The sequence below is a fragment of the Callorhinus ursinus genome, unplaced genomic scaffold (genome assembly GCF_003265705.2).
Source record: "Callorhinus ursinus isolate GAN/ISIS: 27379988/994484 unplaced genomic scaffold, GSC_fseal_2.0 scaffold1, whole genome shotgun sequence".
NCBI lineage: Eukaryota > Metazoa > Chordata > Mammalia > Carnivora > Otariidae > Callorhinus > Callorhinus ursinus.
In genome coordinates, this window is record NW_027397063.1 from 93966816 (window position 1) to 93988682 (window position 21867).

At 35.1% G+C, this 21867-nt stretch overlaps 1 protein-coding gene across 1 annotated transcript in view; it reads right to left on the minus strand.

The window, feature by feature from the left end:
• The window catches only part of SMC4 (structural maintenance of chromosomes 4), a 40163-nt gene that overhangs the window by 2084 nt on the left and 16212 nt on the right, over window positions 1-21867 (minus strand). The window contains exons 9-23 of the mRNA XM_025879641.2: window positions 21187-21337; window positions 19823-19987; window positions 17622-17855; window positions 15486-15671; window positions 14097-14258; window positions 11443-11668; window positions 11288-11364; window positions 10301-10453; window positions 9010-9136; window positions 4147-4336; window positions 2975-3119; window positions 2496-2669; window positions 1887-2069; window positions 1512-1744; window positions 426-609 (exon numbers count right to left, since the gene is read on the minus strand). Coding sequence (XP_025735426.1) covers window positions 426-609; window positions 1512-1744; window positions 1887-2069; window positions 2496-2669; window positions 2975-3119; window positions 4147-4336; window positions 9010-9136; window positions 10301-10453; window positions 11288-11364; window positions 11443-11668; window positions 14097-14258; window positions 15486-15671; window positions 17622-17855; window positions 19823-19987; window positions 21187-21337 — 2590 coding nt within the window. The remainder of the gene's footprint in view (window positions 1-425; window positions 610-1511; window positions 1745-1886; window positions 2070-2495; window positions 2670-2974; window positions 3120-4146; window positions 4337-9009; window positions 9137-10300; window positions 10454-11287; window positions 11365-11442; window positions 11669-14096; window positions 14259-15485; window positions 15672-17621; window positions 17856-19822; window positions 19988-21186; window positions 21338-21867) is intronic.

Sequence of the window (21867 nt, forward strand, 5' to 3'; positions counted from 1 at the left end):
AACAAATCATAATAAACATCTAAACTTCCCTGAAATGTTCTTTCTGGGCAATAAATTCAATGTTACTTTGATTAAGATGAACAGGAATGATAGCATGGGTAATTCATGACACAGTATTTGAGTTTGAGAGGAATATGGGTATTTTTGGAAGCATGGTTGCCTAGAAGTCTTCTAGTGGGAAAGAAATCTAAGGAGACCGGAGATTCTAGTTGTGTTTCTGCTACTAATTTACATTATCAGTTTATATTTTAACTTGTCCAAACTGGAAATATTTAGTTCAAATAAAGGACTTGGTCTCTCTGGTACCATATAGGACATGGTACTAAGAGTACAGGGGAAAAGCTCAAAGGTAAGAAATAAGTCAATGAATTCCATGTGTATCATCATAAAATTCTCAGAATGAAAATCTCTAAATGATTACTTACATATATATAAAATGCAACAATGGACACATTTTTAAAATCAAGGGCTGCATCAATCTCATCCATGAAGTACAGAGGAGTAGGTTTGTAGTGGTGAAGAGCAAATACTAAAGCCAAAGAACTAAGTGTTTTCTCTCCTCCTGAAAGATTGAAGATCTTCTTCCAACTTTTCTTAGGTGGTCGAACACTGAATTAAAAGAGAATCTCTTCTTAGATTACTTGCAAAGTTAAAGACTTCATGATTTGTTTTCCATAACTGGCTTCTACCATCTTCTTTGGGGATCTCTAATTTGCTTTTCACAGATCTAAACTTTTTTGGGGTTATTTTATAAAAATGTTATTGGAGAATGAACACCTACCAAAATTTTAAGATTTAAACAGTAAGCCAGTGAACGCTTCTTGCTATTCTTCTGTTTCCAGTGCATTTTTTTTCCTTTGCAATTTTAAAATCCTAATGTTAAACTGAAATGGCTCAAAAATTTAAAAAGATGAACTACACAAATATTGTGTAAAATTATTTGCTGCTTGCCCAGAATTTTATTTTTTTAAAGAAGATTTTATTTATTTGAGAGAGCGAGAATGGGGGGGGAGGGTCAGAGGGAGAAGCAGAGTCTCTGCTGAGCAGGGAGTCGGATGCGGGACTCAATCCTGGGACTCCAGGATCATGACCTGAGCCGAAGGCAGTCGCTTAACCAACTGAGCCACCCAGGCGCCCGCTGCTTGCCCAGAATTTATGCTGTAAACTGCCAATATGTAAACAAATTATTATTTACCATCAAATAAAACAAGCTGGAGAGCTAACCTTCATATCCCACCCTTAAAAAATGACAATTTAGAGATTATGTAGAGATATGTAACAAGAGAATCTAAAACTCAGTATAGGGGCGCCTGGGTGGCTCAGTAGTTGAGCGTCTGCCTTCAGCTCAGGTCATGATCCCAGGGTCCCGGGATCGAGCCGCGCATCGGGCTCCCTGCTCCGTGGGAAGCCTGCTTCTCCCTCTCCCACTCCCCCTGCTTGTGTCCCCTCTCTCGCTGTGTCAAATAAATAAAATCTTAAAAAAAAAACCAAAACTCAGTATAATTACAAACCTGAACATGATTCCTTCAGAGAAAGGATCCAAGCTGTCTACAAGCTCCAGTTCAGCATCACCTCCCAAAGTTAGCATTTGGTAATTTTCCTTTAATTTATTTGTTATTATATAAAAACCTGCCATGAATTCATTAAGCCTTTGTTTCCGAAGATCTTCATATGCCTGTCTAAACTGATCTCTTTCATAAGTAATTTTGTCTAATTCTGCTACCCGCTGTAAATATAATTCTTCCTATGGAAAAAAAATATGAGAAAAACATCTATTCAGTTACTCTTGAGATGAGAGTTAAAACTGCTAATTATATAAATTAAAATTCACAATTGAGGCTAAGGACTAAAAATTTCAGACTAAGTCATTAACAGTTTATTCATACCTTCTTTTTATACTCTGCAATGGCACCAAGGTTTGGTTTCATTTCATGACACTGGGCTTCTAAAAGTGCAATTTGATTTGTTATAGAATCTGGGTTCTTGATTGCTTCAAGATCCTCTGGGCTTAAAACTGCAATCTCTTCAAGAGGACTATCTTCTATGGGGTGCAATGATATTTTTGAAATCTAAAAGTTCAATTAAGATGAGCGTTAGGGAAGGCACAGAACTATAATTCATTGTTTAAAAAAAAAAATCACAATATGACAAATTACCTATCTACTAAAACAATATATACTAAGGAATTGTGGCTAATTTCTGTAGCATTTATTTTTCAAAGGACATCAAGAAAAATAATTGTAGTGTTCCAAAGTGTTCATGTAGCCTTTTGCTAAATCTCTGAATCAGCCCTGGGGTGAAAATGAACCATTACCCAGAATTGTCTATATATATAAGTTACTATATATTGTTCATTATGTATTCTATAATCCTGAGAAATGATTATCTCTGGGAATTAAGAATCACAACATCTCAAAAATACAAAATAGAAACAAGAAACACAACTTTTTCGTAAAGGATATTTTAAAGTGACATTTAAAGGGTAACCATCTTACCTCTTTTTGCCAATATTTTATTTTAGAATTATGTTCAGCCATGTGACCATCTATTTGTTCAAGTTTCAACTTAATACTAAGTGCATCTTTTTGAAGAGCATGTTCATTTTCTTGAATTGTTTTTAGTTCTTGAAGTAGATTACGATGTTCTTTTTGGATCTCTGGTAAGGACTCCTAAAAACCAAGAACTACACTATAGATAAGACCTTCCCAAATGGAAAGAACAGGTATTTTTACATTACAGAGATGAAGAAATTAGCAATCGCTCCCTATGCCCCTTCCATTTTAAAAGTTTACTTACGGAAAAGTTACAGTACTCATATTTTTATTATACAAATAAATGTTAATTATAGCTATAAAAATTTTAAGCTATTGGGTACTTACTAAGCTATTGAGTTTTAAGCTTTTGAGTACTGATGTCATATATCCAAATCCTTGAATTGCTTCAAATACCATTCACTCCCATCTCCAAGTCTTACCTCTGCAGCATTTGTGTTCTTTACGACCTCTGCTGCTTTGTCCTCAAGACTTTTTAGTTCTGCTGTTAAATCATCTACTTCTTTCTCAGTGTCTTTTATTTCTTTTTCTGTGCGAAAGACTGAGTCTTGTGCTTTTTTAAGATTTCTAAACAAGCAAAATGATACATTAAAAATGTGCTAACATGGGATTTGTTATCCTGCTTATGAAAGTTTACCAAAAAACTTCATGGCATTAATGAGAGATTTTACTATCACAATTTAAAATTTATGATTTACTAAATAAACCATCCTTGAAATGGTTTTTATGTTATACATACACTTCTGGGATGTTGTATATTTTATTAAACTCTGAGTATAAATTAATGAAACTTAGACCATAAAGCAAAGTTGTCCATTTTATTATTATAGTCTTGTCATTTTCTTATCTGATTGGAGATTCTTAAATCTCTACACCCATGAAGCTATACCTTCAAATAAGTAATACCTCCCAGTTAGGGCAACACGTGTTTCCCAGGGAGGGGAAAAATGACCGTTTTTTCCCTTAATAAAATTTACTTCTACTTTGACCAGTGTGTTTAGGCAGACTTCTGCTCCTAACAAACAAATGGCTTATTAGTGCTTTATCTACGTTTGAGCCAGACACTAGAGTAACTTAACTAGATAAAATTATAACAAATTAACAAGATAAAAGTTACTTACATTTTAACGTTTTATATACATATTTAGCTTTAATTATCTAGAAACACCAATACTCTAAAAATTTAAGAACAAGACCTAATAATGGTTAAGACAATGGAATAATCCAATTAACTAAAAACTAAGTTACCAAGACAATTTTGCCTCTTATTCTCCTAGATCTAGATCTACTTAAATAACCATCTAACTACCCTAAGCCAGAGAAATAAAACAGATTTTTATGTGCATACAAGTGGGTAGTTACAGAACTATACTTTGCCAAGGCATACCTGTTTACCACTTAAAACATACACACACAAAAATGGTCACCAAAAATAAATGTTTATAGGTGTCCCTTTACTTAAAGTCCTATTAGATAAAAACATGCCAGATAGGCTTAATAAGTAACAGGAGAAATGTTTAAAGGACACTAAATTTAAGTATAAACCCCTTTTCCAACATGGAGGCAACAGGTTAGGGTAGCAGACATACTCTACCTGTCAGCAGTCTTGATTGCTACTTGGGCTTTAGTAATAGCAGAAGCACATTCATCTAATTGCTTATTTATTTTATCAAGTTTGTCTTGTTGGGCCTTGAGTTTATGGTTATTGATTTCTACGATGATATTGTGTAATCTTTTAACCTCAGCTTCTACTTTTCCAGCTCTCTCTGCCACACTGTCATATTCTGAAATAAAAAAAAGAACTGTTTGTGTTTCTAGGTTCACAATCACTTACTAGTAAATTTCTTCAGTCATAGGACTTAACCTGATGTGTGCAAAACAAATTTTAGACATATGGGGAAAAGTGTATCTCAAAAAAACCAGAACACTCTATCTCAAAACAAATGGTATTATAACCACACATGGCTAAATTCTCTGGCTTAGCCATAGCATAACCCACTTATTTCTTAACGGCTTCATGCCCTCAGGTTCTTCTCAAAAATCTTTGCAACTTTTTCTTAGGTACTTCTTTGACTATTAGTCTCAATGATTTTTACCCTCAGACTATGTGCCTATTAACTTGCCTGTGTAAAAAGAAAAACTGGTTATTTTATTCTGCTAACCTAAACTTAAAGTTCTCCCTCACATGTTGTAACAAAGTGGGGGAGACAGGATGAACTGGCACTTTTCTCTGGCAGAGAAAACTAAAAGTTACATTTCCCAGATTCCCTCATATCTAGGGTTCAGATATAATTTGGGGCCATTCAACTGAAAGAATTCACATAATTTGGAAGGCATACATGATGTATCGGCAAGCAGTCAAAGAAATTTGCCTTTTATTGTTGGCATTAGAAGTTCTGGTATCCAGTCAAAAGCTTTTTGAGTATTGTCAGGCAGCAGCACTAACTTGGACAGTGTGAATTACAGTAGGTGCAATGTGCTCCTGTTGTTGGTAGTTGCAGTGACACCTTCCCAATTTGAGAGAGGACTTTCCAATTGTCTAAGAGGCAGTATAGACTTTGATGGTTCTTTACAATAGCTCTAGAAGTTATTCTTCATTGTTCAACCTAAAATTTCCTTTAGTCATCCCGATGATTCTGTAAACAATCCAATGCTCTCTTAAACACATGCATGCACTACATAAATTACAGTTACACTAGCCAGAGTGGATTCTATTCTCCACTTTTTTTTTTCCTAAGAGAGTGTTTTCATGTACATGGTGGGGGTGGGGGAAGGCCACAGCGCAGCAGTGAGCAGTGGCAGAGGGAGAGAGAATCTCAAGCAGGCTCCACGGCCAGCACAGAGCCTGACGCAGGGCTTAATCTCACAACCCTGAGACCGTGACCTGAGTCAAAATCAAGAGTTGGATGTTTATAACCAACTGAACCACCCAGGCACCCATCATATATAAATTCTAATCACTATACAATATAGGAAGAATGAAAGGTGACAAAAAGGCGAGGAGTTCAAGCTATCAAGAATACTTATAGGGGCGCCAGGGTGGCTCAGTGGGGTGAGCCTCTGCCTTTGGCTCAGGTCATGATCCCAGGGTCCTGGGAGAGAGCCCAGCGTTGGGCTCCTTGCTCAGCGGGAAGCCTGCTTCTCCCTCTCCCTCTGCCCTTTCCTATGCTTGTGCTCTCTCAAATAAATAAATGAATAAAATCTTAAAAAATTTAAAAAAGAATTCTTATATCTAGAAAGGTAAACAGAAACACTGAGCTAACTTATGGAAAGAGTCCCACAAAGCTTCTATAGGAGGTATATGGGCATTTGGCAGAGGAGGAGGTAGGATGTACTGAGAACAGGATTGGATGAGGACTTAATTTCCCCTCCATTGTCTCTTCTCTGTCAGGCAGATTGGAATTCAACAAATCTCCAAATCTTGTAATTTACCATTTCTATGTTTTTGTCCTACATCATCAAAGAATTCTTTCAGCTCATCTATCTATATATATATATATTTTTAAAGATTTTATTTATTCATTTGAGAGAGAGAGAATGAGAGATAGAGAGCACGACAGGGAAGAGGTCAGAGGGAGAAGCAGACTCCCTGCTGAGCAGGGAGCCTGATGTGGGACTTGATCCCAGGACTCCAGGATCATGACCTGAGCCGAAGGCAGTCGCTTAACCAACTGAGCCAACCAGGTGCCCCTTTTTTTTTTTTTTTAAGAGAGAAAGCAAGCAAGTGGAGTGGGGGAGTAGAGGGAGAGGCAGAGAGAATCTTGAGCAGGCTCCATGCCTCGCAGGGAGCTTGATCTCATGACCCAGAGCTGAGATCTCATTGACCTGAACCAAAATCAAGAGTTGGACGCTTAACTGAATGAGCCACCCAGGTGCCCCTCAGTCCATCTACTGAATTTAATTCCAACAACTAATTTTTCACATTTCTGAAATCACCACTTGGCTCCTAAAACAAAACAACTTCTGCCCTTTTTTGGTCTTCTGTATCCCCCTTTTATCCTAAGGATATTAAATATACACATTTTAAAGTTCTATATTGTCAACATTAGTAATGTCCACACCCCCAGTACTCTACTGAATGAATTGTTTTGCTTACAGTGTCAATATTCTCTTAATCAAAATTTCATTAGACTGCCTGCATGTTCTGCTCACTCATGGGATAAAATACCAGCTACTACGGGGGGCTGGCACCACAACTTCACTTGGGGGATGGGCCAGAATATCCCTAGAAAGGTTCCCACTTTTAGAACATTTTCTTCCTTGTTTTCAAGTAATCTACCATGCATTTTTTAAAAAAGTATCTATAGTAGCATGTCTATTAGAAGTAGGAGGGAAAAACTGTGATGTATATAATCTGTAATTTTTTTTTTAAAGATTTATTTGACAGGGAAAGACACAGCGAGAGAGGGAACACAAGCAGGGGGAGTGGGAGAGGGAGAAGCAGGCTTCCCGCCAAGCAGAGAGCCCGATGCAGGGCTCAATTCCAGGACCCTGGGACCGTGACCTGAGCCGAAGGCAGATGCCTAACTACTGAGCCACCCAGGTGTGCCCCTAATCTGTAATGTTGAAGTCATTCTATAACCACCTTGCTCCCTTTATTCTCTAGGCATTAAATATTTCTAAGATTTTAAATTAATGTAAAATGAAATATTTAAAGATATACTTGCAGAAATGGGTCCTTCAGAGTAAACATTAACACAGTCTATGAATACCCAGTATTTCCAGAAGAGCTTATATATATATGGCTCTTAATAAAGTCAAGGCTTCCTTTTCAAATAAGAATGAAATATAGATTCCTGCAGTCTCTGTTAAAGAGCTGTTATAAATGACACAGATATACATTTTTGGTCTCTCAGTTGACAACTGGGTACCATGAAAGCAGTCACAAAAAATACTGTGGGTATGTGTGGGCAAAGAGGAGCGTGGGTTAAGTCAATGTGTCCGCAATAACAAAATATAGATCCAAAATAAATGCAAGGAAAAAAAAATCCTGTCAGATAATGCTACTTCCCTGTACATCACTCTCCAGTGGCTTCTGGCCTGTAAGGCCCTACATTATCTGGATTCTTCCTTTACTTTAGCCACTCTGGCTTCCTTGTGTTCCTAGGGACTCCCAGCATACTCCTGCCTCAGGGCCTTTGTACTTACTCCTCCCTCTATGATCTTCGAATGCTTTTTCCAAGTATCACATAGTTAGCACTCACACTTCTGTTGGGTCTCTCTGCTCAAGTATCTCTAGTAGAGGTCCATCTTACCATTCTGTCTGATTCCCATACCCTGTGCTGTTAATCCTTGTTTTATTGTCACTTAGCACGAACCGGTATAAAATGCAGTATGTTTAGTTTCCTCATCTGAAGTGTGAGGTCCTTAAATAGAGGGACCTCATTTTGTTCATTTTGCTCAATCACCAGCACCTAAAACAAACCTGGCCACAGCCAACAGCAGATGCTATTTGAGTGAATATCTTAATATTAAAAATTCAGACAAAAATGCAGGACCACAAAAGTAAAAAAGTTAATATGGGTAACTGGTGAATATTCAATATGCACAGTGGACGTGTCTACTTAACATCTTTTTACCTCTTTTTCTTTTGGAAGAAAACCGTCATTTTTGGAGCGTTTGGACAATCAGTATTTGTCCTCCTGGGCTCAAACTGAACCATAACAGGGGTCTTTCTTGAGGATGTGACAAAAGGCTTACAGTGTTTGGAGTCACTACCTAAAATATTTTAAGTCAGGAAGGGCTCTGTCATCATAACCCATTATGTCTTCCTCCTGCAATAAGATGCACATCTATGTTTGACTGAATCCAACATGGAAAGAGAAGCAGGGCTGCTGAAGTACATAATCAGGGGACTTCAATTTCAAAGCCAATTCTGGCTATAAGCCTATGAATTCCCTTTCCTGCTTTATGATATTGGTGGAACACTTAACATATTTATATGTACACAAGAAGAAAAAGTTCTGGAAGGAAAAACATGTTTTCTAAGTTTTCAAAGACTGTTTTCCTTCATGTGTATACCACTTATTTCCTGTATGCTTTTGTTTAAGTGATACTCAGTTTCCTAAATCTATAAAACAACTACTATTTTGAAGGATAAGGACTGCGCCAAATATATAAAGTATAAAATTAAGAGCATGGGTTCTGGAATCAGATTGCCTTGGTCCTCAATTCCTCTATCACCACATGCTATATGACCTTAGGAAAATTATATAAATCATTCCGTGCTTCAGTTTTCTTATCAGTCAAATGAAGTACTTAATAGTATTTACTTTATAACCTTTTAAGAACAAAATAATAGAAACCATGAAACAGAGCACTGCCTTGCACAGAGGTACGTGACTGCAATTTTTATTCTATAAACTATGTTTAAACATTTCGAACATTAAAACTTATTTCTGACAATCTCAAAAAAAAAAAAAAGAAAGCATGTATAAGCACGTATCCTTAAACATACCTGTTTTGAAAACACTAACATTTTCTTCTAGTAATTTCTGCTTTTTTTTGTCAGGGGCTGTAGCAAGTACATTAGCTTCAAGTTCCTTAACTTGGACATTCAAATATTCTTCTTGCTCTGATAAACGCTACAGAAATGTTTTAACATAGGTCAATATTTTAACGTACTAATAACATTTGCCTCAAACATTCTGAATGAAATAAAGACACTTAAAATCTTTAAGGAGAAAATACTAACAGGAAAAGGGCAGAAAACATGAAGAAGGCCAACAAACACATGAAATTTGTAATTCATCACAAAAACAAGTTAAAATGCCATTTTCTGGTGCAGATTAGCAAACTTACAATATACTGAAGACTATACCTAGTGTTCAGACTTGGAAAAACAATTACTTGCATATGCTACTAAAAGTAAATGAATCAGAATCATCCTTTTGAGAACAATTTGACATTATGCAATAATGCCTTAAACACTGTACACATAGTGGGTAATAATTTTAGGACTCTAACCTAAGTTAATAATTGGATGAGTGTATAAAGATATATCTAAGAAGGATATTTTATTTATTTATTTTAAAGATTTTAAGTAATCTCTACACCCAACCTGGGGTTTGAACTCACAATTCTGAGATAAAGAGTCTCATGCTCCACTGACTGAGCCAGTCAGGTGCCCCTGACAAGGGTATTTTAAACAGGAATATTGATAACATGGAAAAGCATTTATCAAATTGTGATACAAACAAAATGCTGAAATGCAGCTTCAAACATAGTAAATTTACATTGACTTGGAAAGAAAACCACGATTTACTGGAAAAGTTAGTATGACTCATTAAAAATCTGTGCATATATCCATATCTACCATAAATATAAACACATACACAAAGACTAAGTATTTCTATTAAAAAGTTGAAGCATATACATAAAAATTAAGGGTGATAATCTTGTGGGTATTTTCTGCAAACTGTTTTTTGTTTTTTTAAGCAGTGAGTATGCAATGCTTTTTCATAATTAAGAAGCATTCTACTTTGAAAAGAGAATGAAAATAAAGGCTCACATAGGTGTTAAGGGAAGACTCCATGGAGTATAAATGGAAACCAAGAACAGCTATGGTTAGAGCAAAACTGCAACAGGGCATTTATCCATTAGTACTCAGGGAAATGAAATCAAGACACAGGACTTCCGTCTAGGGACCCACTCTCCTCCTTAATATTCTAAAATCATAAGCAAACAAAACGCTTCTGCCAAATGCTACTGAATTCCAACAGTTTTAGCTAATATTGACAAAAGAGTACCTGGATGCTTGCAGTAAATTTTTCTAGTGTATTCTTCATTTCTCGTTCATTATGCCTCAACTTAACTACTGCTTCTTCCAATTGTACTTTCTGTTCCTGGATTTGCACTGATTTTTGAGAGTCTCTCTCCAATTGCAATTCCATTCTATTTACCTACAAAGAATACCAGTGAAATAAGTTTACTCTAAGAGTCATTTCAGATTAGCAGCCAAATCAACCTATGAATGAAGAAAACTGAAATTTCTGATTTTAAAGACTAGAATAAAACTAAAAACCCAGTTATAATTCCCAATCCTAAAGCTTAGGAGCTGGTCAAACTAATTTCCATACCACAGAATCTAAAGGGGAAGATAATTTTAAGTGCCGTATATAGTTACCTTTTACACCATGAAAATTTTTAAGTGGAAAGATAGCAACTATTTCAAAATATGAAGAAAAAAAAAAGTACACCTCTTTGGAAGAAGTTCAGTATCCAGGACATCGAAGTATATGTTTTTAAGGAATAAAAAAGTGTAGTGTTCCAAGAGGATGACAGAACACAGAAGTTTTTTCTAGACATTCTGACATTCTCATATACTTGGGGTTATGTCAAATATTTTGAAATAAAGTTTAGAAATTTTCATCAGAAGTCTTTGCTATACTTATTTTGAAACAGAAAAAACAATTACGCACTGCAGCGATAACTGTATGTGAAAAAACATTAAATGTCAAATAATAAGTGGGTGGTTAAATTATGAAATATCCATATGATCCAAATGTAATACGAGAAAGATACATATGTTGAGCATATACTTTCTAATTAACATGTTTTATTTTTAGAGCTTTAAAGAGCTTTATATTTAAAAAGATTCCCACATCTTACGTCATTTATACAAAATTCAATGTTAACTTAAAATCTGAGTTCACTTAGGCTGAATTTTATAGTATGTATGTTACACATCAATAAGCTTAATAAAAAGGTCTGACTATAATTTTATATATACTGACCTCTTGTTCCGAGATTTCAACAACTGATGAGCCCATCCTTCCTTTCATTACTTTGCTTCCACCACCAGTCATTGTACCTACAGAACAGAAGTAAGACTTAGTTGTCTCCCCTAACAAGGTGAAATAAACTCAATGACAGGAAAAAAAATGATTACCTGACTGTTCTATGATTTGCCCCTGTAATGTCACCACTCTCCATCTTCTATCTTTTTGATATGCTACTCTTGTGGCTTGATCTAAGTTGTCAGCAACTAAGGTATCCCGTAAAGCAAAGTAAAAAGCTTGACGAATTTTCTCATCTTTTACTTTTACTAAATCAAATAACCGAGGAGTATTTTCAGGAGTTTGAATTTTGGTCATTTTATTTGCCCATACAGTCATCTAAAGTTAAAAAAAAAAAAAATCATTTCTTTCAGGTATCATTTATGTAAGTAACATACATACATATGTATCATGTAAGAACATGTATATAAGGTTCTGAATATCTGCATAGAGTATTATTTTACTATTATTTTAAAAGACTTACTGTAAAATTCTATTCCCAGATGATATATAAAATCCTAGGGAATACACACACACAAAACTATTAAACCTAATATTTTAGCAAAGCTGTAAGACACAGAACCAGTATACAAAAATTGTATTTCTACGCACTAGTAATGAATAACCTAAAAATGAGATTTAAAAATTTCATTTATAATGTCATATTTAGGACAGAAAACCTCCAAAACAGGAATTTGACAGAAGAAACACAAAAACTGTAAAGGCTATAAAATATTATGGTATGGATTTAGACCCAAATAAATGGAAGACATCCTCAGTTCATGGACTGTTAAGGTTTAAAATTATTAAGATGGCTTGAAGACCCAATAAAAATACTCAACTTTAAAAAAAAATAAAATAAAATAAAATTATTAAGATGGCAATACCACACAAATTGATCTACAGATTCAATGCAACGGGCATCAAAATCCCAGTTACCCGCAACCCCCCACGCCCCGCCCTGAAACGGACCAGCTGATCTTAAAATTCATATGGAAATTACAGGGACTCAGAATACCAAAACAATCTTGATATCAAAGAACAAAATTCGGGTGCCTGGGAGGCTCAGTTAAGCATCCGACGCTGGATATCAGGGTTGTGCATTCTAGCCCTGTACTGGGCTCCACGCTGGAGGTGGAGCCTACTTAAGAAAGAAACAAAGGATCAAAATTAGAGGACTCCTGATTTCAAACCTTTTTACAAAACTACAGTAATTAAGACAGTGTGTACTAATGCAAGGATGGACATACAGATAAATGAAGAGTCCAGAAATAAACCCTTACATTTATGGTCAATTGACTGACAAGGATGCCAAGTAAATTCAATGGGGAAAGAATAGTCTTTCCAACAACTGGTGCTAGAACAACTGGACATCCACATCCAAGGATAGAATTAGACCCTTTACTGTATTATAAAATTAACATGGATTAAAAACCTAAATGTCAAAACTTTACATTGGATTATGTAGTTTCTTAGATATGACAGACAAAACATAAGAAACCAAATTAAAAAAAAATTAGGCTTTATCAAAATTTACAAAAATTGTGCTTCAGAGGAAACCATCAAGAAAGGGAAGACAACCCACAGAATGGGAGAAAACATTTGCAAATTATGTATCTGACAAGAGATTTGCACCCAAAATACATAAAACAAAACTCTTACAACTTAGTAAGACAAATAAACTAATGAAGGAATGGGTAAAGGATTTGAATAGTTCTCCAAAGATAAACAAAATGGCCAATAGGCACACGAAAAAATATTCAACATTAGTAATCAGGAAATGCAAATGAAAACCACAAAAGGGGCGCCTGGGTGGCACAGTTAAGTGTTCAATTATTGATCTCAGCTCAGGTTTTGATCTCAGGGTTGAGAGTTCAAGCCCCATGTTTGGCCTTCACACAGAGCATGGAGACTATTAAACTGGAAGCTTTATAAATTATGGTAGGACATGGTGTAGCAACAGTGGGAAAGTGTCAGTTCCTCAAAAAGTCAGTTAACAGGTGATCCAGTAATTCTAATCCTAGGTATTAACCAGAAATCTGCACAAAAATCTGCATATCAATGTTTATAGCAGCGTTACCCATATAGCCAAAACATGGAAACAACACAAATGTTCATCACTGATGAATGGATAAACAAAATGTGGTACATCCACACAACGGAACAGCTTGGCAATCAAAAGGAATGAACTGATGATATATGCTAAAACATGGATAAATTTTGAAAATCTAAACTAAGCCACACACAAAAACCTATACATTGAATGATTCCATTTATACAAAATGTCCAGAACAAGTAAATAAAAAAGTAGATTATAAAAGTTGTGGGGGGTGGGAGATAGGTAACTGTGAATAAGTAGATTTCTTTTTGGGGTGATGAAAATATTCTGTGATTAGTGGTTATGGTTTAACAACCTTATAAATATACTAAAACCCATTGAACTCGATACTTTAAAATGGCAAATTTAATTTTTTGTGAATTCTATCTCCATAAAGGTTTTTGGTTTTGTTTTTTTAAAAGTAGTTATTGATGATGGGAAAAATATAGCTACCAGTCACTCTAATATTGGAATGTATATTCCTTTAGGGGAGGTATTGTAAGGTTTTTTCCTACAACTATATGACCTCAGGACCTAAAAATAATCCTCAAAACACATCAGGTGTTCACTAAATAACTATAAAGAAAAAAACTAAGGTTCAAAATAAAAAAGCAATTTGCACTTTAAAATTAAATTACAGGTAATTATAGGTAGCTTATGAATACCCACCTTATCCAAACCTATGAAGGTTGCAACTCCAATATTTTGTCGTTTAAGGAAGTTCACACAATCTTGAGCTGTATCAATAGAATCAACAACAATGTAGTCTAATGCATGACAACAGGATGAAATAGCAACATCATATTTTTCATCAATTGCTCCTAAATCCCCCTAATAATTAAGAGGAAGGAAAAAAAAAGTCAGTGCATATAATCAGTAAGAAATTAGGCACAGGATCATTTCATTACAATTCTACAGATTTTTTTGTTACTTTTACTTGAAAAACTATACTTATGCATGGTTTAAAAAATACAAAAAGGGTACACAATGAAAAATGTATGTTCCTCTCATTCAACCTTCTCCTTCTGCAAAGGCAATCACGAGTAGTTTTTAGACATACTTTTAAAAAAAATTTATAGATATGCAGAATTTGAATTTTTAATGAGCACAAAATGAAAGAACTATTTGTTGCATGAAAATATATTATTTTAAAATCTTTCAACCATAAAAGTACTATGGCTTAAGCAAGATAAATTCTAGAATAATAAAATTTTTAATTATTGAAAGCCAGCTAAGATTATATAGGTCCTGATGAAACACATTTGCCTACTTCTCTATTAGCCATGAAGCAGCATCCAGAGACTAACTTTATTTTTCCCTGAAAGCAAAAGAACAGAATCACATTATCTCCCAAGAAAATAAGGTAGAAGTCACCTGACATGAAGACATGGAAGAAACTATGCTGGGTAATTTTCATTTGCCTTTACGAATCATTCTTTTTCTGCTTCCTTCTCTGGAAGGCTGACTAAGGAACTACACTAACTGGCTCCCTTGGTTCTTTAGCTTTAGAGAATGTGAAGTATCAGCTACGGATGGCATGGTAGAGATGAATGGGGCTGAAATATTTTCCGCATTTCCTTCTGGTCAGCTTCTAGCCATGGCTATAGTTCCCTTCCCTCTTCAAGTTCAGGGGCAGTAATGGCCTCCAGTACTGCTAGTCTTGGGTTTCTATATTATCCCTTGTTGATTTCCCTACATTCCAGCCACAACCTTCAGTATAATGGTATAAAACACAGAATTTATCAAATTCTTATTTCTTTAAAAAATAAAGTGGTTTTGTTAGTTTTCCTTATCACAACTAGCTAGTTTTTTTCTTGGTATGAAAATGATAGTTATCTGAAACTAAAAAAGAAAAAACTTCCTTTTAATGAGATAACCCATACCACAAAGAATTTTATCATGCCTGAAGAGCAAAGCGTTTAAAAATGAGTATCTTTTAAAACTAAATGTTATTTCACGTACAATAACTTAGTATTACAGTTCAAGTCAAAGGAAGAAAATTATTTACAATGTCTTTCTTAAGAAAAATATAGTCATTTCCAAATAAATCTACTTTACCAATCTTCCATATATTCCTGGAATCCTGCCAGATTTTTTTTCTTGAATTATTGCATCAAGGACTTTCCCCCTACTTCGATTCATTGCTAAGGAACTCTTTGCTTCTTCAACTTTTTGGAAAAGATCACGAACCAAACTTTTTAATTTTATTTCTTCTTGTGTAAGTTTTTGAAGTTCTTTTTCTTTCTAAAAGTGTAAAGTGAAGAAAATGAATCCCAGAAGCATATGCCCAACCACAGCATAGAATCAGTTGCAATGCCTCATAAAAAAAGGAAAGATCAATAATAAACATTTGAACCAGAATTTCCATCTTGCAACTGTTGGGACTGGGTTTGAAATATGGATGCGTTTTCTGATTTTAAAGAACATAAATTATTTGGGTCAATAATAAGGAACATAAGTGCAATATGGTTCTAGTAGCACACTGACCGATAGACTAAGCTGAGCTATGGCTGTGGAAATCCCAGTTTGGCACCACAAATTATGCATAAGTGTGTCTTAATTCTTTAACATTTTTAAAAAAAAGATTTTATTTGAGAGTGAGAATGAGAGGGGGGAGGGTCAGAGGGAGAAGAAGACTCCCCGCTGAGCAGAGAGCCTGATGTGGGATTCAATCCTGGGACTCCAGGATCATGACCTGAGCTGAAGGCAGATGCTTAACTGACTGAGCCACCCAGGTGCCCCAGTGTATCTTAATTAGTGTCCACATTAATCAAAAATGGACCTTTGTACAGGACCCAGAATATGGGTTACTGGGCAGGACTATGGTTATACTGTGCTTTGCATTCTAAATAATGAAAGATACTTATATTTATTATTATACATGTATTTTTTTTTAAACCATAGCCTTTTTTAAAAAAAGATTATTTTAGAGAGGGAGAACATGTGCCCATGGGGAGGGGGTGGGTCAGAGGGAGAGAATCTTCAACCAGACTCCCTGCTGAGTGTGGATCTCCCCCTTCCACTTGGGGCTCCATCCCGTCATCCATGAGATCACAACCGAACTGAAACCAAGAGTTGGATGCTCAACCGACTGAGCCACCCATGCGCCCCCAAAATGCACAGCTTTGAAATGAGAGAGAACATGGTAAGTGAATAGTATTATTGCTATACAATAATGTCAGAGAAACCATACACATGTACACAAAACCCCAAACTCAGTTTCTCAATCTCTTAAGTTAGAGCAGCCACATTTTTTCTGACATTCTCCCTATCTCCTGGCTTTAAATTACCTCTATTACCAATCACAGTATCAAGTAAAAGCTCAAGTCACAAATATAATTTATCCCCAAATAAACTGAATCACCAGCAAGATAGAAGTAATCACTAGATATAATTTAAGTTTACATTTAAATTCTAATTGGTCGGGCCGCCTGGGTGGCTCAGTTAAGTGTCTGCCTTTGGCATTGAGCCTGAGCCCCGCACTGGGCTCCCTGCTTCTCCCTCTCCCCCGCCACCTGCTTGTGTACCCTCTCTTGCATTCTGTCAAATAAATAAAAAAAAATCAAAAATAAATAAATTCTAATTGGTCATGAAATTCCCTAATGACCAAATAGTGTACATTTTCTCTTCAAACAGCATTTTCTATTGCCATCTTACCCAATGAGGCTCTGGAGATTAAAGTTGTGAAATTCCTTAGAGACCTAATTCATCAAGGATAAGGAAGGGAATGCCTAATGAGCTAAGGTAGCTATCTTGATTAGTTTAAAACAGTATGCAGTCCCAACAACAAAACTATATCCTTAAGTTCAAAATCAGAAAAAATATACTAAGATAGATGGTTTGTATATTCGTTCTTACAGATATATTTAGGTTTTTCATTTACCCCTGCCTACATACACTGTCTACACTTAGATTTAGGGAAACACAAACTTTGTTTAAATTATTTCTGTGGGAAATAATGGTGGCAGTAGCAGTTGTTATTTACTGTTTGACACTTCTAGGGAGAATGTAGTTCCTTGATAGTCTCAATTCATACTGAATACTGAAACACTAACTCCATTCTTTTGGGGGAAGATTACACTAAATGAAAAAGGTAAATCTAAATATATCAGTCACTTCAGATGTTTAAATTAGAAAAAAAAATATATATAAATTGATAACAAGGGTTGATGAAATACAGAAGCAAAGATTTACCTCCTTTAATTCCAGTTCAGATTGAGGGAGTTTTGCTTCTATTTCTCTGATTGCAGCTTTCCTCTCTTTCAGAGTCTCAGAAGCTGTAATTAGAGCTTCCTTGGCCTTACTTAATTGAGACACCGCAGTATTATGACGACTGAGATAGATATCAAGTTCTGATTGGGCTACATCCATCTTTGAACGTGCTTCATTTACCAATTTGCTGAAACCCATAAGTTCTTTCTCTCGACTCTGTTGAAATATGATGGACTCCATTAAATCTGAAATACATTTTCAAACCTAAGCTGAAATGTTGAATTCAGCTTTAGAGATTCTACAAACATAATACACAAAAATAATTCTTACAATTTGAACTGGAGTAGTTTTTGCCTAGTTGCCAATGTTCACTCACTACACAAAGTCTCTTTCCAACTAATTTCACAAGAGCTTAATGAACTAGATATAAATATGCTCAATTTTGGAGATAACAACAACAATAAGAGTGGTTCAAACAAGAAAAACTTGAGTCTAAACTCTAGATCCATGGTCTTTCTACATTACTTTACCTGATGGTAAGGTATAAGGACTATTCAGCAGAAAGTTTCCTCAAGTATATTTATGTTGAGAATCTTTGTAAATTTTAAAGGTAAGTCCAGGTAATCCTCAACACTAGTTATTATTTGACAAGTGAGCAGAAAATATGGGCTACTATAATTGACTGTGTAGAAAGGATCTATGTATTAGAATAATGGCATATGTAAGGCTCTTAGAAAGCTCAATCCTTTCCTTTCACACATAAGGGAATAGGTCCAGGACCAGGGGTTATGTGCAAAGTCATCAGATGATCACTTTAAATGTTTGATGGTGAAAATCATGAACACTAACATACACACACTGCTCCTGATGTTTCCAGGCCTATTCTGAATGTATGAATTCTTTAACGTAATCTTCTCATGAGGTAAATACCATCACCCTGCTCATTTCGAGGAAAATGAGGTCAGTTTAAATAACTTGCTCCAAGTCATGCAATCACTCTTAAGTGGTAGAACCTCTGTTTTCAGCTACTATATTATGTTGAGGAATGAAGACACTTGGATGTATGTCCTGGCTTTGTCATTAACTCAGGGTGCCAAGACACAGAGAAGTACTCAGTATGCATTAGATGGGCAAATGTGAAAACCTGTATCCATAAAGTATTATATCATGAAAGCTACTGCATTATCTATTGCCATTTTATCACATGGGCATCCTACTTGTAAAGCTTTGTAGTGTGGCATTAGAACGTGCCTCTGTTCCAAAACAGAATCTGCTAAATCTGTAACTTAAAACAAAAAAAAACACAAAATCCAAGAAAACTTTACTGAGGTATACAAAGTTTGTACAGAAGTCTGTAACTTATGTATGTAAGCCTTACATAATTTACTTATATAAGTCAATTCAAGTCAATTACTATTATAATTTCTACTCAATAACCTCAGTTTTGTCAAAGGCTATGGTGAATATAAACAAGGATAGATAAGCTTTGTGCTTTATACTCTTGTTGGGCAGGGAAGACTGAACGATAAGGTATAAGGACTATTCAGATATGACCACCTCACACTCTCGTTTTGTTAGTGAAGTGCTAAAATGGCTAAAGTTTATTATTTCTAGGCACTTTACGTAAAAATATGTACATTTTATTTTCACAAGATAACAAGATGTTAATATTTTCTTCCATTTTGAGAAGAGGACTTGGAGACATAACAACCCATGCAAGATCAGAGGTAATAAATGATTGATGCAGGATTTCAACCGAGAACTGACTCAAGAGCCATGGTTTTAAACTATTATACAAGTGCTACAGGAGAAAAGAAAGGTAGGTATCAACCTGTGGTTAGTGTGGTTCCATGATTTCATAGGTGTCAACCAATTAAATTATTTTCTTGGTAACTTAAAAGGAGACAAAAAAGACTATTTGATGAAATCAACAGACTTAAAGAATGACATATAAGAAAATATTTGACAGGATACATTTCTTGCCATTACCATAAATTCTCATTTAACTTTTTTAAAATGAGAAAGTAGAAAACAAAAAGGGGAAAGAGTCTAGGCTGTTTTTAGGAACATTAGGTATTAGAAGTCCAAAATTCTTCCAGCAGTTCAGTTTTTACTATTACGCAAAAACGTTAAGTTAAAAAAAAAAGTCACCAAAATAAACACCAACTGATAAAGAATCTTACTTCTTTTTCTTTCTGAAGCCCTTGTGTTTCCTGTTTAAGGCTATCCATAACTTCTTTTAATTTTTCTTCTTCTTTCTCTTTTTCCTTCTCAAGGGCACTGTTTCGAGTTGTTGTTTCAGTTATGATCTTCTCACTCTTGGCAGGTATACTTTTAAATTCTTCAACCTAAGATTGTAAAATAAACTTAAAGGGGCATATGCCTTGAGACTATCTAATATCAATATCTGACTTATTTAAAACATTTCTCAGCGTCCTCTTAATTTGTGGTTTCCTTTGTAAATCAGACTAGAATTAGCTGGCTTTAGCAAATACTTTAACCATTTACTGCATTTCTGTGCTTTCAGTTTAGTAGAAAAGCGAATTCTATGAATTCCTCATTTGTTAAGGAAGAAAATCCTCCCTAGCTGGCCATCAGGTCTTTCTTCCTTATGCACTATTTTCAGGCTGTAATTACCCTTCTTCACCAATTAATACACTCTGACTACATGGAATTTCCCAGACTGTCCTTCACGGAATATTGTAACTTACCACAGATTACTTTTATAACCCCAGGCCTCCCTGGAATCCTAAAATCTTTCATGTTACCCTTCCAAAGTCACCATGTAGGACTAGTACCTTATTCCATTAATACCTCTTGGTAATGACCACTTATTGACATTTGATGCCTAAAAGCTAATACTTCCGTAAGTTATAATTGGCTTAGTCTGTCCAATTTAAGGGTTACTCTCAAATCCATGTTATTTTGTTTATCCTGATTACCTAGTAGCAGAGTTCAATATTTCCCAAAATGATGACCCTCAAACACTGATTCACACAAGATTTATTCCCACACTGAGCAGAAAGTATTTTGTAAACAAATGCACTTGGAAAAATACAATGAAGGACTCCCAATTCATTATTAGAGACTCCTAGGAAATTAGCTATTCTGAGACTTTAAAAACAAGTTCGGACCAGAATGCATAATCAACTCCTTGTAAATTCTGAGCTTTCCCTTCCCTCCTTTCCAAGAGGGAACTCCTACTCCGATACTTTTTACTTGATTTTTGTAGGAAGCAGGTAATATCTTTAAAAGTTCAAAATACATAACCAAAAACATCTCTTTAAACCATTACCCTAAGAAAAAGAAAACTATTTTGTTGATCAAATAGAATTGCTAATTTGGTAAATATTTCCCTAATAACGTATGCCACAGAAAAATAAGCTCTAAAACTCAAGACCAATGAATGCCAAGATTTACCTTTGGAGAAAAAAAACAAATCACATTCAGAGATAAATCCTGAAACACTTAATATTCAGAATACTAACCCATTTTCTTAAAAATAAGGGACTGGCACATCCATGATTCAGATTCTTTCAAAACCTACCTTTTCTTTATCTTTTTGAAGTTGTTTCTCCAGTTTTTTGGCTTTACTTGAAGCATGTTTTAATTTTTCCCGAACTTGAACATCTTCCAAATCTAGCTGTGTAAATTTTGCTTTATTTTCCTCAATAAATTTTGTAATTTTATTCAGTTTCCTAGCAAAGAAAGAGAATTACGTCACTATTTTGGATATTCATTTAAAGCCATGTTTTATGCTCTGCCTAGGACACTGCTGCTGTAAATGTGACCAAACTCTTACAAGGAGATGGAAGATCCTACAGCTATCCATTTTCAAACTGATCTGCACCTTCCACTAAATTTGAGGGAGCCATTAAGATGTGATTATGAGAGTTGCTTAGCCCTTCTAAGCTAGATAAGAAATATTACATTTTCGAGTGACTATGTCAGGGTATAGAAAGTTTACCATAAACTTAAGTAAAACTTCATTTTAAAGAAAAAAAAATCACATAGGTAAAAGATACTGGTGTCACCGAATACTGACAGAGAAAGGTGATGATAAGACTTAAAAAACAAACAAACCTATCTAGAGTAACCTACTTCTACTTCAGTTAGATCTGTGGACTGTTTAAGACAACTAACCTGTCAGGTTAAATGCTTATTTTTGCTGTGATGTTTTGTGTTATTGTGTTCTGCCGCTAGGGGGAAGCATCCTCTGCTATTTTAA